This window comes from Schistosoma haematobium, chromosome 3 (assembly GCF_000699445.3).
Source record: "Schistosoma haematobium chromosome 3, whole genome shotgun sequence".
NCBI classification, from domain to species: domain Eukaryota; kingdom Metazoa; phylum Platyhelminthes; class Trematoda; order Strigeidida; family Schistosomatidae; genus Schistosoma; species Schistosoma haematobium.
In genome coordinates this window covers 18,852,324-18,870,866 of record NC_067198.1, presented here as the reverse complement: position 1 = coordinate 18,870,866, position 18,543 = coordinate 18,852,324, and the positions used below count along the sequence as shown (strand labels likewise).

The following is an 18,543-nucleotide window of genomic DNA, read 5'->3' as shown; positions in this document are numbered from 1 at the left end:
GGTTACTAATATAATTATGGGTCCAATAATATTACGATTAATAATTGTTTTTATTATTATTCTTACCATTATTATTGTTAATATTATTATTATTGTTATAAGTAGTTATGGATTAAAAACAAAAATAGTAATAAATTACGAGGGTAATAACAATAATAATAATAATAATAATAATAACCATAATAATAAAAATAGTAGCAATAAAAATAACAACTTAGAGAGAAGAAAATCAATCGATTACATTATTGTGAACCTTTTATATATATATCTATGGAGAGAGAGAGGGAGGGAGAGAGAAACAAACGCACACAGTCGTCATTACTTTAGACATAATAGCAGGATGTTTGTATATAACGTATAGACTTAACTAGATGAACATATACCTGTCAGCTTACCACAATACAAATAATTATATTTCACTCTCTTGCTATCAAGGATAATAATAGTAAGAACATTACAATTACTATTAGTAGTAGTATTAAACATAAAATTTCGTAAAATTACATTAAACCATCACATTTTAAAAGGAAACAAAGCTGCAGTTATAATGCTGTCGTTGAAATTGTCTGATTTACTTTTAGTAAAGAACTCCAAATTTAAAAATTATATGGTGGAAATGTAAAAAATGGTTAAATGATAAAAAGTTTATTGAAATTATATAAGTCACACTTATCAATTCGAATGAATTTGATGTACGTTTTATTTTCTCTTAGAAGGGAGTGAAATTGACATCAATGTAATGGTAAAAAAGGTTGATGGACAATTTGTTTATTGACAGTTGTATTATTAAGTTGTTTTTTAAAATTATTAATTTATTCGATAACATCCTTAGTTTTTGTGGTTAACTAGACAGCTCTAACCACGATTTGATATCGTGTAATATATTCTGAACCAACAGTCATTGAATGTTACTCTCAACTGTTACTCCACATTTATCATGTCATTAGTTAACCGGTCATTGATACTGAATAAATAGTCATGAGGAGCCAATTAGTACCCGGATTAGATTAGTACAGGTGCTCTCCTGTCTCATGATCTTATTTCACAGACTAAAATACCTAGACTAGAAAATCTATTAATTTCCACAGTCACATCAAACTGTTTCATGAACTTTTAACAGTAGAATTCTGAATCCGATTCAACACATTCAAGTGTGTCCACTGTGTTCTTTATCACCTGTCCTGATCCAGTCGTGACTATTGGAATACCAACTATGTCTAAGATCTTACTGGTACACACATAACATTTGATACTAATATTACTTCAAAATAACCAAATCCTTATATGTTTGGCCTTTAGTCTACTAAATGAGTATTTATTATTGAGGCAATATTTATGGTATGGTCCGCTTAAATATTCTAACTTATAAAAAAGTCAGTTTTATTTGAGTGATAAATACGATTATCATCAGAGCTAATATGGATTCTGTGAGCTTCTTCATTGATAAGATTTGATTATTCTATACTGTCACAAAACAGTCTTCTATAAATGATAGCGCACTATTTATTTACAGTTCTGATAAATGTATTCAAGTGAATTAATTGAGCAAGCAGTCCTTTTGTTATCAAAATCACTTTCTGAAATAGATCATTAGTAAACTTATAGAATGTTGAGTTTTATGAAAGCCTTATAAAGTCATCAGCATCAGACAGAAAAGTGATAAGATTAAAATCATTATCGAAAACAAAATAATTTAAAAAACATTTACTAAGTTGATGTATATTATGGTTACAGTTCATACACTTTCTATGTTAAGTAACAAGAAATGTAGTACATAAATGTGAAAACATGAACATATTGTGTGTGGATTAAAAGTTATTGTGTATAATATTTACATTCCATTCACTTACAATTAAGTTCCAACAAAACCAGTGATAATGAATAGACCTAAATACAAATATTGTAAAATTTTTGATAAGGGAAAGGTTTCATAGTCTATGTAATGAATCAATCACAGTAACACAAACACTAAAAATCAGGAAGTACTGAACAACTGTTTCGTCTAGTATTGAACTCTTCAACAGTGCGCCTCTACGAATCCACTAAGGATTGAATCAAAGACCTTCCGGTTTTTAAGTCAACGACTTTGGGAAATAGTTGCGTAATATCTGGAATTGGTTGAAGTCAAATATCTATACCAATAGATGATAACTCAGGAGTTTAACTGTTAAGGGTTCGTTGTCAGACTAAGTGATCCTTGGTTCGATCCCCCTTGTAGTTGCGGATGAACACTGACGAAAAGTTTCATAACAATACATAACAGATATTCAGTGCTTCCTGACTTTCAGTGGTTGTTTAATTAAGATCCTCACGTTTTACAGACTAAACGAATTCAACAACCCTCGAAAACCTCCCTACAGTCAAAATCCGCAAACTATATTCCACGTGGCTAAATCCACCGTTTCCTCACATATAACGATACACATAAGTTAATCAAATAGAAATATAACGAATAAAATGATTTATTAGCTTTTTGTATTACAGTTGACTAATTAAGATAACTTCAAAACAGTCCACTTTCAAGATATATTCTTTATGTATGAGCAATTTCGACACTGGATTAAGGTCATACTGAGGTAAATATTGTTGCTGACGCAGAGTAACCAGTGAATTACTTATAAGACTTTGTAGAATGAAGTATTCCTACTTCAAACGATCAACTATACATGATACTTGTAAATATCCAAATGGAACGTGATCATTGAATTGGAAGCTTCCCTGCTTGCACAGCTGATATGAAAATAATGTGTAAAAATGAATGTTGTTGAGTGTTTGAAACATTTACAGTATAATTTTAAATCATATAAGAGATTGTTTGAGATTATTTGCAATGCTTACAATGTTCAATAAACGTGTTGCATCTAGAGATACCGGCAGTTTAATAATTGAGTGGTGGATATTAGAGTGCAATTATTATTGAAAATTTAATTCTGAGCGAATGGAATAATTCGTAGCTGTGTGCTATAAATATGTCAATATAGAGCAGCCCAATTCTATGAATGGAAAATGAAAATAAAATGGAATTTAGGATTTGAAATGAAATCTTTAAGGAAAAATATGCTTATGTACTTCACTCACCTTCTAAATCAATGGAAAAATGGACGAAAGTTCTGTATACAACACTCACTGAATATTAAAAAAGCTATGAATAACTTCAGAAAAATATACATATGCTTAGTGTTGAATTTAGCACTGTTATGTGAATGTCATATTTGAAGGAATCAATCACATGATAACCAAGTATTTGAAAGAAAGTTGTTATTATGTATACGACTAATACAGGTAGCACCAATTTTCTTAATCTACACCAAATGTATGATTACAAGAAATCTTCTTGTTATAAATCGCTTTTCTTACGGTTATGACCCAGCTATTCCTATTGCTTAGTATTCTCGGACACCGATTCACTCGACAAGTCCCCAAATCAAAACACGGTTGAACAGGAAGAGATTATATTCCAAATAACAAGGTTAGATGGAAGTCAGAAGCACAAAGGGGAAAACGTCAGTATATTTATAGTTTTCACATAAGAAGATTCCAGAGTATTCTCCAACTATCGACTAGTGCTGATTGGATAAGAATTAGCCAATCAGCGTGCACCAAAGCAATCGTGAATTGAGCATGCTTTGATCCGGTCTATGTCCCGCTAACACTTCTCTTCAAAATAAATCATTTATTTTTTAACATGTGTTTATCTATTTCTAAAAAACGGAATAACAAAAACTGTTCATTCTTGAAATCATAAAATATCTTTATACGAATATTAAACAATTGAAACAATACTTTCGTGATCATTTTATAGTATCTTCCAAAAGTATATTGTAGCTTTTTATGAACAGTTCACCGTGTTACTTCTGTCGATTCACATACACCATTCTTTGTTCAGTTGTATCACAGTACATTCTTAAATAACGACCTTTCAAATTTCGTGTTAACTCATAGTGTTAAATATAATCATAGGTTGAATGTTGATTTTATAGGTTTATCTTTATTTTATTTTCATCTTTTATCACTTTCTGCTCAGAATTGTTGTTGAAAACGAAAATGATTATGTGATAGTGATTAAATAGTTAATTGTTTTTTAGAAGGGTTGGAGGAAAAATAAAAAGTCCATTGGTCGTTGCAAACTCAGCAGTAAGATATGCAAACCCAGAAGAGAGTAGAATAGGTTGTTGCAAAACAATAACTTAAGAGTTATTAGTAATTAATCGAATTTATATTGGTTTGGACTATCTTGTTGTTGACAATCTAACTGAAATCTGATCACTTTTATTTGGGATATGTACATATTGTGAGAATTACTTCAGTATGGCCATTATAGGACAAGTTTATATAGAATTGATTGAATGTGGCTAGCTGTGGAATCCAGGATGCATCTTTCATCCTATTTGAAACTTTTCAGCTACATGCACCTGGATTCTAGAGTTGATATTTACAATTGAGTGGCTACCAAGACTGAGTACCTAATTGGATAACGTGATGGCCTTTGATGTAATGGTGCTGAGCTTGAGTCGTGGAGTGAATAACTATATTGGGATATAGTTATATTCAGCTGAAGAGTCCCGAATAGGGTGAAATACATGTCTTAGATGTTATTGTTAACCACGTTTTATCTGTTCTGTATCATATATTAGTATTTGAGAAACACTAAGTCAGGGATGTGAACAATCCACAAGAACGAAACAGAAACTGAGATTCATACTAAATACATAAGAACTGATTAGTTCATTTGCTCTCATATAAGATTTTCAGGCTTCCCCTAAGTGATACTAATTTCCTTTGTCTTTTACTGTAATTTTTCTCCGACAATCTAATCTAGTTTCTTTTTTTCGTAAAATGCAAGGATGTTATTAGATTTCATATTATTTTCTTTGATCTTTCTCTCTTTATCACTTTTTAGAGCGCTTTTCAATGTGAAGAAGAGCCCAGATCACTTCAATAAGCTTTACTTATTAATCGAAGCTTTTATCTTATTGAATGAAACAGTTGACATGGAAAATGGTTGTTTGTTTAATAGTTAAGATTGAGCTTGTGATCATAAATCAATAAAAAAACCTGATTAGCAATGGAAGTAGGAATTATTTCATAATACCTATGTAAACAAATTTATGCATGAATAATAATGATGGTTCAATATTTAATTTCTGGTTTTTGAATATTCAGTCAATCTACATAATGGACTAACAATTTAGCAACAAATTATTTTGCAATTTATGATATGGATTATTTTACGAATGTAATCCCCACACCTAAATTGACTAGCAACTGTAAACAATTTCCATTTAATTCCAAAAATTTTGAGCCATGACAACAAAAGTAGCCCAATATATTGTTCATGAAAACATAAAAACTATTTAAAGGAGAGAGAAAATTTTCTCAATCAATGGTCTTTTTCTCAAGGAAAATTGAGATAAACCACTTTTCACTATTTTTGATCAAGTACTAAGTTTTTACACTTGTAAAATTCTATGAAGTATGGTATATAGTTGTCAAATGTACGTTTCCTCACTCGTAACTATGAAACGACTTGTGTCATTTTATTCATTAAATGCTGGTCAGAAGGAAACTGAATACAAAATTTCAAGTTGTGACTGAAAACACATGTATTTTAACATGCTTTTGGAAAAAGGTGGAAATTGAGCATCGTTTGTAAAAAAAGATCCAGTTAGGTAACTATGACATTCTGCCGTGAGACTGTTCGTCGTATTTTTGCTAATGCTTTTAACATCCAAAACAATTTTGATTGATATATTTTGTTCAAAACCCAGTCGTGTGAACATTTGAGCAACATACGATCAAGTTATTTTTTAATCTAAGAGTCGTTAAGTCGTACGAAGTTACAAATACTTTTGTGACCACAATATCATTTCTGCATACATCAGTCTGCATAGACAATCCTTAATATTAGGTATATAAATATTTCGGAATTTATTACAACTCCGTTGCTGTCTAAGCCCCTATCACTCAATCGATAAGCCGCGATTAAGAGAAATTATATAACTCGGACCAAATACTGTAAAGCTAATTCAAACATATTTTTGGAAACATACATTTTAGATAGTCATGGTTAATTTCCCTATCTTCTTACCTTGTTCCAACAATCTCCATATTTATATTATGAAATCAACATCAAATAAAGTGTGAGGTTAAAGTAGTGATAAGAACAGAATACGGTTATTAGAAGAATGTGAAATAAGAACCAGACATAACTGACTCGTTTTTGGACAATAAAAAACCCTAGTCACATGTCATTCTTATGTATTAGTCCAATGGTTTTTTACTGTCTAATTGGTCAACTCGGGTATTTTTTCTGTCTTTAATGTACTGCGTTTGAAATGTTCCTCATTAGTGTTTTGTCAGCTTTAATTATATACACGTTTTGCTATTGTGTTGTTATTCTAGGGCATATAGTGCCTACAGTTTTCATTTTACTGATTGGACTGTTGAGCCCACATCTATGGTTGATACTGTCTGCTTTTTCCATAATCAATAGTTGAAATGAAATTTTTCATGGTCATGGCTATCAGATAACATAATAGTTATTTGTGAGCACTTCATATTGTCTGTCTATCGAATAGTTTCTCTTATGTTAAAAGGTTGACAAAATAAATCTTACCGACCATGACTCACTTTGCTTTGTTGTAAATGTTGCGTCAGTTTACTTACACTCAATTGTAGGCTTTTTGATATTTGTGTTTGGCATAGTTCCTTATTCTGGCTGATAGTCAATGTCATACTAACATATTTTTTCATGTTTGTCAATATCACCATATTGATCATAGGAACTTGAGGCTATTTAATTTTATACTACAAAGTTATCTCAATTTTAACATTGTGATTGTAATGATTTCCAAAATTTTATATACAACTTTGTCGAGACATCTTTTTTCTTATCAATAATCATTTATTCAATAATTTAAATAAGTAGGAACCAGTGTTTAAGACCACTTGTCATGACTTCCGCTGTTCTAACTAAAGGCTTAGAAAAGAGGAAATGTCTAATTTATTTCGAGCGTATAAAAATACAACAAGATGTAGTCTAAAACGACTATGAGTATTTTAAACAGTCCATTATTTGGATCGAGGACTCACCTATTTGATTTAATTTCTTTCATTTGATCACAATGAGGAAATAAACTGACATAATGTATACTGAAAAAAACATGAACATTTGTTGATTTCAATTTCACTTAGGAGTTGAGATTAATACATTGTTAATGAGACAGTAAATCGCTACCACATAAAGGTCGAATTCATAAATTCATCGTTCATAAGACGACTTGTAGAGGCAACTTGTAAAATATACTTTCATTTGAAATAACTGTTTTACTTCAATCGCTTAAAAGATATAAGATACATTCAAGAAAATTGTATGCATTTGTAGACAATAACTTTTTGTATTTTCATTCCCACGTGCTTATCAATGACTGATTTCAAGTGATAAATCATTGAGTTCTAGTAGAGAGTTAAATCATATTAGGTGTGAGATAAATATGTCCATTGTCAATCTATAATGGATACGCAGCATCGCTTATAAAGATGTATATTATTAAATGCCGATTGAGGGATTTGAAGGTTAAGCTTCGCCTGAGATATCTGACGGTTGTGGGTCGATCCCTAGTGCGGTCGTCACTATATATCACTGAGAAGTCCAATGCTAGAATAAAACAACTGTCCATTCGGTTCTTAGTTTTCATACATCCTCTTTCTTTTCTATTATTTCTCACTTTTTAGATTCTCCTTATTAAACTTTCTATCCGTTCACAAAAAAAACGCAATTACATACTAGATATAAACCTATTACCAATTGGACATTGAAAATTTTACATTTATTTTATTTAAATTTCCGTCTGTATACAAAGAAATCATTAACACTTTCGTTTATAATCAATCAAATTTTATTTTTGACAGAAAATATATAATTATTATCAAACAATTTAGGCTATCAAGGTAGCGAATAAATGTGTATATTTACTAGATAATTAATAGGTAAAATAATATACAAGTTCATTAGCATAATTTAAATTATGAATTAGAATTAATATCCGTTTTATTATTATTATTATTATTATTATTATTATTATTATTATTAGTAGTAGTAGTAGTAGTAGTAGTAGTAGTAGTAGTCGTAGTCGTAGTAGTAGTAGTAGTAGTAGTATTTTCATCCTCTTCATTTTTAAGTTGATCACTGTAACACTTCCATTATGAAAATTATTATTTTTTTCTTTTTGAGTGTAGAAAACGAAAATAAGCTTTTATTTAATTAACTATAGTGTTATTTAAATCAACATCATTTCTAAAACAAGCTTAATTACAAAAGGAAATTTCAATGTGTATACATCTTTGTGGATAGACAATTATATCTAAATATAAAGTTTCGCAAACAATTATATGATCGCAATGATGGACAAGTTGTAGACATCTAACATATTTGTTGGATAGACAAGTGGTTGTTTAACGTAGAAATATTTATAAAACTTCATATGTTTATTTCAGTGATAGACTTTCAAAATGATCATAGATTGAGAGATATCAAACACTTTATGTTAAATTTATTGATAATTTTCAAAATCGAATTCCATTTGATAACTTCAAATTTATTTGTTGTGGTACAGCAGCATCAAGACAAGTTGTATATAATCTGTAAAGTTTGAGTCCGGTGAAAATTTTACACAAACCTAAATCATTAGATGGTATAGTTTTATAGCAACTCTCTTATAATCAATTTCGATTACGGTTAATTTTGTTTAGCTCTTTTATTAACTTACTTAAGAGACAATGTTATACGTACAGTAACAATTCGCATATTTCTTTGTGCTATTATTATCACTACCATATCTCTATAAGCGCTGAGAAGTGTGCGTTCAAAAAGGGATCCTTACAGTCCCTAGGTCACATAGTAACTTCTCATGGTATTACGCAGATCCCAACGGAAGTCGATGCTATCCGAGACTATCAGTTACCCGACTAACAGAAGACGTTATGAAGATTCCTCTGGTTAGTAAATTATTATAGACGATTTTTCCCGAATTGTGCAGCAGTACTGCAACCATTGACCGACGCATTACGTGAACATGCCGGACATACCATCTATCAGCAGAGACGATACAGGCATCCGAGGACGCCAAGGCACTAAACAAAATGCGACGCTAGCTAGACGAAGGGGCGAAACCCCATTAGTTATCATGACCGGTATATTTGGAGGTAGCAGCCGCTTTACAACAGTTACTACATGGTACGTGCGAACCGCTTTTATTTATCTTGAAGAGACTGAATCCTAAGCAAAAGAGATATTTTACTTTCAGAAGAGAATTATTAAAATTTACCTAGCAATAAAGCATTTTTGATATACGGTAGAAGTTACAAATTTTACTGTGTACACGGACCACAAACCGCTAAGGAAAGCACTAAGAACAAAACAAGATAATTATTCTCCGAGAGGAATACGACAACTAGAATTTATTTCCCAACTCACGTCCGATATTCGATATATTAAAGGCCACGAAAATGAAGTAGCAGATGCTCTATTAAGAACAACGTTAGACGTGCTTATTTCAAATGACGGTCTGGTGAAGTTGCAAGAAATGAACGTTGAATCAAACAAGCTAAGATCCAATGACTTGACGTCATTAGTATTCGAAGATGTTCAGTTCGGTAGCGAGACAAAAGGTATTCGAAAGTATGCACAATATATCACATTCGGTAATAAAAGCAACGGTGAAACTGATCAGCAAACGCTTTGTATGGACAAACATGAATCGTGATGTGCGTAATTGGATACAGGGGTGCATGAGGTGTCACAAAGTCAAAGTACATAATCATATTAGCTACGCAGTGGGTTTTTTCTTTCACCTAGACATTAGATTCGAGTATATACACATCGATATCGTTGGATCACTGCCTGTTTTGAATGGATACAATTATATTTTTACATACTTCGATAGATTCACGCGATGGCCTTTAGCTGTATCGATACAAGACACCTCAACCAAGTCTGTTGCCAAAGCCCTAGTCGAGAATTGGATTTTTTGTTATGGAGTGCCAGCGATTATCACAACCGATAGAGGAGCTCAATATGAAAATCGACTCTTGCAGTAGCTTACAGAACTCGTAGGAATTAAACGTATTCTCACGACATGCTACCAAACATCAGTCTCAAAAATCAACGACGCTAACGAACCGAAAATAGAAGACTCCCGTAACGATGGGATTTGGCCGCAGGGTTAGATGACCACAACGCTATGTCGCTACACTTTTAAGTTGATGATTTCCCACTATTTTGAATATTAGTTATAATTCTTCCCCTTCATTGTGTACATACGGAGTACTAAGTTCATGCTATGCACTGTAAAGCTTGGCATACTTTGTACATCTTCAAGTTTATATGTATAATTTTTTTTTAAAAATGACATCATATTCTTTTTATTTCCTATCAGTATTTTGTACAACCTTACGGATGGGCACGAACACAGATATCTGTATAAACCGATATCTTCAAACTAATGTAATTATTATATTCAGTCTACCATTCTTTGTGCAAACACAGGTATTTTTTCATATGTCTTCATTTGCAGGGGGGCAGTTATTATAGCAGCTATCTTACAATCAATTTCGATTGAGGTTTTGGTTAAGCCCCTTTATTAACTTAACAGACAATGTTCTTCGAATAGTAACAATTCGTCTATTTTTTTGTACTGTTATGATCACTATTATATCTATGTCAAGGTTTACACTTGATCATATGATAGACCCTAGCTATAATTTTGATAGCTTGAATATCGCTCGATGAATCATTTTCTTCCCTATGTGTATATATATACATACTCGAATCCTATTATTAGCCTTTGCCTTGCCTAGCTGCGTCTTACTCGATTTGACCATAATATTTGCCTCGGTATTGGCTTGCATGCACACAATCCCTTCTCTCCTTCAAATTTGCTCGATATGATTATAGCTTTGTGATCTGTGCTATCCGCCAATGAATTGTAGTCACCGTTGCGATTTATATAGTAACGGTTATCAAGGTCATTGATTAACTAAGCAAAGGCATTGCGGTTCATTATATATTGTTATGATGGTTATTCTTATTAAGATTCATAAACATGACTTCACAGTCTTATTTAGTAATTTCATAACCTCAGATTATTTGACTAACGAGCATAAAGAATGAATTAAGTGTTCTTACGTATCATTGATACTATAAAACGGGGATTTTATGAAGATATAGGAGATTGATTCATTATAAATAGTCCGTTTACAGACTGCTTATTTATTATCACTTATTTCAAAGTTGGATCTCTGAGTTTGTTCACAGTGGAACATAGGAATAGCATTACAATTGAAAAGTTATAATGGTTATTATATATATGGTGTAAAGGAATATGTATATTCTGTGTAAAAGTTGATTTTCAATGCTGGATAACTTCGATACTTTGTAACAAATATTCCGCATATATATGAATATAAATTCACTAAAATGACGCATTTTCTGGTCGGGATTTTTATCTTGATGATGACCAGTTAGATCAAGGCCTTCAATCAAATGTAAATACTAAGATTTTGACGTGACATTATAAATCATGTTCTTAGTTCATACATCAGTGAAGCAATTCAATAAGGCGCCAAAAAGAGATTAGATTCAACGAAGAAATATTTCAATCTATTCAAAGAACCAACACCAAAATTCCGGACTACTGCTGCCATAATTAAAATAGCCCAGGTTTTCATAAACAATTAGATAGGTTAGATGCTCCAGAAACATTGCCCCAGAGATCAGAGAATAAACCAGCTGCCACTTGAGGGAGAAATTGGGAAAGGGCGCTTAGTGAATCGAACGTATTTTACTGAAACAACTGAAGTGCATCACAAGGCAAGCCCGAATTTGTAATTCTCAACACAAAAAAGAATGTGGCGAACCAAAAACACAACGAATCGATTAAAGACGTCAAGACCATGAATATAACTTGGGAACAACTAGTAAGGACAGTTCAGGAGAGATTTGATAAATGATCTTTGGTGGCCGGTCTGTGTTCTTAGAGGGGTAATAGGCTTATGTAATTAAGAAACCAGAAGCTGATCAATTTAACTGATACCCTTAAGAAAATGAACGAAAATAAAGATGTGAGCGAACTTTCAGTCAATGAAGGATTTCGTAAAGATCAGGTTGATTTGCAATTGATAATATTAACAGACTCAGTTGAGTACCATTGGAAAAAATGGACTATCAAGCGTCAATGTCATCCTAATCTGGGAGCCCTAGCAACATTGACTCATGACTCTACTAGGAATAGGGACCAAACATTTCAGGTCGTTCAGTGAACGCCTAATTATTTACCACTGGAATGGGGGCCTAATAACTAACATTTCCACATTCAGGCAATCTGTCAAATAATTTGTGGTAACATGTGATTCTACCTGTGAGTAAATTAAGTTCACTAAAAATAAGGATAATAATAAAATAAGGATTTTCGAGATTAGTTCTTAGTTGAAGTTACTTTTGATTACGGATCGGTATTATCTAAAAAATTAGTAGAAGATTGGCAGCACCAGATATTTGCATTATAGTAGTATGGGACTCTTCACAAACGGACAACTATGACTCTGTCCGAAATCTAACCGATGAACTTAAGATTAATGTTGAATAAATAATTTTCTATGTCTAGTAACAATAGCCATAGCTGTTAATTTCGAAATGTGGTCCATCAATTTTAATAAATATCAATAAAATGGAGTTTTTAAAGGTCGAAAAATATTATAAGTTTCATCCAAGATGTACAATTAGTTACAGTTTGAAACAATGTGAAAATTAGCTACCTTAAATTTTATGAAAAAGTCTAAATGTTTTTCAGTGTAAGTGATAATATTTATTTTCGGATAGAAGTTAAAATAACTCTAGAAATTAGAAGTCCCATTTAAGCTTACATTTTATATTCCAATAAAAATTTCCTACAAAAACTGGAATAAGTTTTTATTAAAAAATCTTGAACTATCAACTTTCGATACCAAACTTGTTTACTAAAACATAGAGAAGTTCGTATGAAATCTGTGATACTTTTATTTAAAAATTCTTTCCATATCTATCAAATAACATGTTCTCGTTAAACAGTTGAAAGAAATTCTAGACTATACTTTGATGTTTTTTAGTGTGGAAAAGTTTAACAAATAATAAAATATTTTTCGCCTTGATATTAAAACCTGATTTTACTAAACTTCAGTAGTATATACATATATATAATGTTATTTTATGGCTTTATAAAAGCCAGGATTATCAACCTAACCAACTACCAAGTTCAGAAAATTAACCATAGAATTAAATCGAATTGTGGCTACCAGTGGAATCTAGGATGCGCATTTTGTTCTAATTCGGACTCATCAGCCGTAAGCATCTGTGTCTCTATGTCAGTGATCACATGGGTACTCAAGGCTGTATGTTATGTCGAAAGAAAAATAGATTGCTCAAGATGTATTGAACTCATGTGATCGGGTCATAATGAGAGGAAAGCAATAATATTACCATTCTCTCTCTTGTCCGAATATCTATTGATTTAGCTATTTATTCTTTGGGACTGCTAATCTAAGTGCTATTTAGCAAACCGACCGATGAACAAGAAATAAGAGCTTAACGCTTATGGATTCTCGATCTCGTTATAACCTAATGTTCACACATAAAAGGAAAATAGAAAACAGATCAGTTCCTTATTGTAGTCAGTTCATTTATGACTTTAAACTCTTAAAATAATATAACTGAAATGTCTGACCGTAAAGCAACACGATTAAAAAATTAAAATTTGTTTATAACTTGGACACAAGATCAGAGTAATTGGGGAATAATGATTGATGATAATTCTGGAATTATAAGGCATCTTAATAAGATAGATCAAACAGAAACTTAGAAATAGGTTAATATAAAAAAATAAAATAGTTCAAGCATCTTCCAATAGTATTATGAAAAAATATATAGAACTATTCGTATGATATTTTAAAAAGTTATACTTCTATACTATTAGCCCCACTATATTACTTCGTTTTTTGCTTTAAACAATATCTTGTTATCTGTCAAGCTACTTAGCTCATATAGCAACTTGTTCGATGGATATGAATATGTAGGCATATCTAATGTTTTGTATTTTTTTCGTTGTTGATATTTAAGGACATCATTTGCTCAGTATTGTGCTTGGTGGTAATATTAAGGTAATCCATCCGCGATGTTGAAATACCAAAATATACTAATCAAATCTAGACCCTAATATCAACCATGTACGAAATCAAATCCGTATACATATCATACGAAGTTATTTTTGTTTTTCTAAGACTGTAGCGACTTGCGATATGATTTGGAGCTAAGGTCTACAAGTGAAATATACGTTTTAGAGATGAACTGGACGCATGTTCATTTTACTGAGATATATTAATCATAAAATGAAGTTTATGCACAAATGTCCCGTTAAAAGTATGCCTACTTATAAGTAGCTAAACTAATATCAAAAATTATCAGCGTTGATGGCTGGATTATGATACGGATTGGTTATAACATGTAGGATATATATAAGTTAGTAAACCAAACTTCTAACCGAATAAGAAGTTTCACTTTATACCTTTTAAATTTAATCTGATATTCCGGCAAAAGGATTCTACTTTAAAAAGTCAGGTTTATATATATATATATATATATATATATGTCTTACTACATACGACATCATTTGCTCAACTAGTGAGCGAATTCCGGAAGTTCAACAGTGAGGACAATCGGATTACAATATTAATATAATTATAATTTAATATTATTTCATTTTGATTTTTAAGGTGTGAAAGTGGTTTTTTACTATGGAAATAAGCTTTGTGAATAGATATATACTATATATCTATATAGATATGTCAAAATATTCTTGTTTTTTTTATCAGAATAAAGCTGCATCAAAAAACTTACAGATGCAAACAGACTTCGTAAAGATGACCACATTCTTCTAAATTAACAAAAAAGTCTTTCAAAACCCAAGGTCTATAATTAAAAGGTAATCATTTGAGAAATTAGAGGTTATATGGTGTCCTGTAATGTAGTTGCATTTTGATTAACACTTCAATCTACGTAATAAAATTTCCGTCCATAACTCACTGATTACAAGATCTGTAAGTGATGACCAGTATACATCCTGCAATAGTAATAATAATTTTATATTTTGCTATTGTCTTTTTTCATATCTGATTGTACAATTAATGTTTGCTTCTAAAATATTTAAAACGTGTGAAGGCAACTTATTTTCGAACTATAATGGAACTATCGGTTATTTTTATAGCATCATCTTGCGGCTTTAAGACATGTTCGAAACAATTTACAACGTATACTCAAAAATACATAATCAACTTGTATTTATAGTTGGTTTTGCAAGCATTATTTGTTTCCGGAAATCTGCTTTGATAACAGTATGACGGTTGATTTTCGAAGTGAATGATTGTAATCTTGGCTGTATTGTTTCAAACTTCACCATTTTTTTTTTCACAAGGCAACGGCTATGTATTCTCAGTTCAACAGTTTTATGTTTAGTGTAAACATCTCTAACTTAAAAAGTCTTCAAAGTGGGAGGAACTGATTTTATTCTTCAGATTTAATCTTCTGTTTTATAATATCTGTAAGCACAAATTATCGTGCGGACAACTGTAACTTATAATTTGCATGGTTTCCTTAACAATAGGCTAATTCAGTTTTGTGGACACATCCTTGTGAGCGCAATCCATTTTTCATTCTACTTGTCTTTCTATCACTGCTTAATATTATATAAGTCTTATAGGGTTTCAATGTAGAACAAGTACATTGTAAATTACAAATTACTAGCTTACGCCAAAATAATATTCTTTGAAAAAAGTAGGGTCATAAAATTAGGATTTTGAGCCCTAGCATTGTAACCAGCAGGTGAACTAGTCCTTGGAACTTTTCGGCTGTTTAATGACAAACACTCATGTGGAAGTCTCTATTAATGCTTAGTCAAAGATGTCAATATGAGTACCACAAATGTAGAGAGAATTCGTAGTGCAAAACAAGAGTGAAAATTACTTAGTAGTTTTATATTTTAACACTTATAGTTTGTCTTTAGGTTATGAACTTTTATTATCTGCTCAATACTAAAGTAGGCCATATTCAGTGTAAAAAGTGAGTAAAGTAACTTTTAAAAGAGGAGCTAAACCGCCTATGTAGTAAACACTAAATTTTACATATTACTTAGTAATAATATTTAAAGAAGCAAGGTACTTATAATAAAACAAAACAAACATGCCTTCAACAAATAACGACAAATCTGAAGTCCTGTGAGAATGTTTAGACATGATTGCCGCAATCCTACGAATTGCCAGATAATAATCAAAAAACGTAAACATGACTGAGACCAGAGCAAGTGATTAATGGATTTTAAAAACTTTGAACACACTAGGATAAAATCACATATAAAGAACTGAAAGCAGTTCCAGTGAACCAACATAAAAGTCTATTCTAGGATTTTGAGAAAATGTCAAGGCTTTTTTCATAGGACTTTAGGAGGAATTGATTTCAAATGGTGGTGAGCATTCATGTTCGATGGAAAAAATTCCCAACAATTCAACCAGCTTCAGTGATCTAACAGATTCTGAATCCTTCATTCAATGTTTATGTTGGACTCAATGTGCTTCCGCGAATGCCCATGTAGCGGTAAATAAGTCGCCAAAATAAATAGCTCTGTAAGTTTTCGACATTGGATGCTGACCAGATTAGTTTTAGTGGACTCATCTAGCTGAAGGCGCTCGGTCATGTATCCGCACCAGATCACGTGGGGTAACGCCGTGCTCAACATCTACTGCAGCCGCTAGCCAGACTAGATCAGACAATCTCGATATATTGGCAATCGTCAAATACAACTTCTGATCTCCTCGATTCTGTCTTTTGATTTATCTTGGTGGATACGAGTTACGATAGGTGTTACTTGTAAAATCGTTGTCAAACACTGAATACCTGTGCCATCTTCACCCATAAGCATTTACAACACTAGCAGGTTATCTTGTATTCTCCAAGTAATAGAGATCTAGTGTTTTCAAGTCCTCGTTTGAATCGAACCCTAATCCACATCCTGATTTTTTGGCTCATCATTAAGTACGAACCAGCGTTTTCACTCGTATGGGGGGAAGCACTATGAAAGGGATTGAATGTATCTACTTATATCAGTGTGCCAAAATACCTGTGGATCATTTCGGTCAACACATCCCATTTTATATAAAGATAATATTCGGAATAACAGAATTTTGAAGACTGTAACATAGAAGAAACGGCAGTTATAAAGATTTACACAAACTGACGTACATCTCCAGACACTAGATCATTGTCTTGTACTATTGTCTGAAATATGTATGTCTGCTAGTTTAGTTTTGACGTGGCGTTTCGAAACTAAACGTTCTTATGAATTTGTGTTTGCTTACTCAAAGACAGCCAGTGACTTAGTCGTCTCATGTACGATCGATATGTAGGGAATACGAAAGATTTCAACCCAGTGCCACTGATTAAAAATAAAGCTGATACTTCCGTATAAACTCAGGTTTATTAAGGAAAAAATGCAATCTACAACGACCGAAAAATATATTGTACGCATTATTTTCGTATTATTAACAAAATAAGAATGATCATGAGGCAGAATTATAAAAACCAATCATATATCTCTAACTATTCATTATTTGAAGCTCTTCTTGTTCACTCGCCTCCACCCTGCCCCATGCTACATGTGATACAAATTTTCCAAACTGTTCTCTGAGTCTTTCCCCATCTTTTGGTATGTTAGAAAACAAATGGAGTATTTTATGCAGGTCATCTGCTATAAGTGACAGGTAATTTTGCATGTATTCGTCTTACGTAGAGAAACCGGGTCACGAATTGATGTGTCCGGTTTTTTGTGACAAATGATGCACATCTGCTGTTCGCTCAGGCCCAAACTAGGCGGCACTGCTCGATACCTACAAAATGTGGCAGTAAGGAAAACTCACCAATTTTGTAGATCGTTTACGTGATTAAGATTATCAGGGTTATATACAAAAACAACTCCATGACACCCTTTGAAAATAGCCGGCCAGCAAGTTTCATACCTACGAGGACCATCACAAATATAAATAGAGATTTACTTTTTATCTCCACTGGCATCCCATAGCTCAACTTCAACTTTACTGGTTTTTCCTTTAATCTTGACTTTTTGTTCATATTCTAATATTCTACATTGTAAAGATTGGTTATTATGAGTAGTTAGCCAACTATTCAACAGGTGAGGAATGGACATACCTGACACCAGTGGTTGGATGATATCCACCAGTAACCTGATCTACAGTTTCTGAAAGATAATTGCAGATATATGATTTGCCACACTGAAATATCGAAAATCAGATAATTCTTTATAAATGATAACCTCGTTTGGACCGACCACAACCAGCTTGAGGTGATTCATGATTATTAAAACATAATTTTTAACTATGTTAACAAATATTTGTCATGATCTAAAGTTGATGTTTTTTTCAAAAAATTACATGTAAGTCACTGCAAAG

The 18,543-nt window shown here is 32.0% G+C and overlaps 1 protein-coding gene across 1 annotated transcript; it reads right to left on the bottom strand.

The window, feature by feature from the left end:
- Positions 1-17,535: 17,535 nt before the first annotated feature.
- On the bottom strand, positions 17,536-18,499 carry RABL5 (Intraflagellar transport protein 22). The gene is made up of 6 exons (XM_051213207.1): positions 18,408-18,499; positions 18,284-18,366; positions 18,130-18,216; positions 17,995-18,093; positions 17,864-17,964; positions 17,536-17,825 (listed from the first exon to the last, which is right to left on the bottom strand). Exons 1-6 carry the CDS (start codon positions 18,444-18,446, stop codon positions 17,674-17,676), a joined length of 561 nt encoding a protein of 186 aa, XP_051069162.1. The 5' UTR covers positions 18,447-18,499; the 3' UTR covers positions 17,536-17,673.
- Positions 18,500-18,543: the final 44 nt, after the last annotated feature.

What these genes read in the sequence shown, in the direction of transcription:
- RABL5 (XM_051213207.1), bottom strand. Translation starts at nt 18,446, where the DNA reads ATGAATCACCTCAAGCTGGTTGTGGTCGGTCCAAACGAG. An exon ending in GATGCCAGTGGAGATAAAAA is followed by an intron (nt 18,094 to 18,129) that starts GTAAATCTCTAT and finishes TGGTCCTCGTAG; the next exon opens with GTATGAAACTTGCTGGCCGG. An exon ending in TCGTGACCCGGTTTCTCTAC is followed by an intron (nt 17,826 to 17,863) that starts GTAAGACGAATA and finishes TGTCACTTATAG; the next exon opens with CAGATGACCTGCATAAAATA.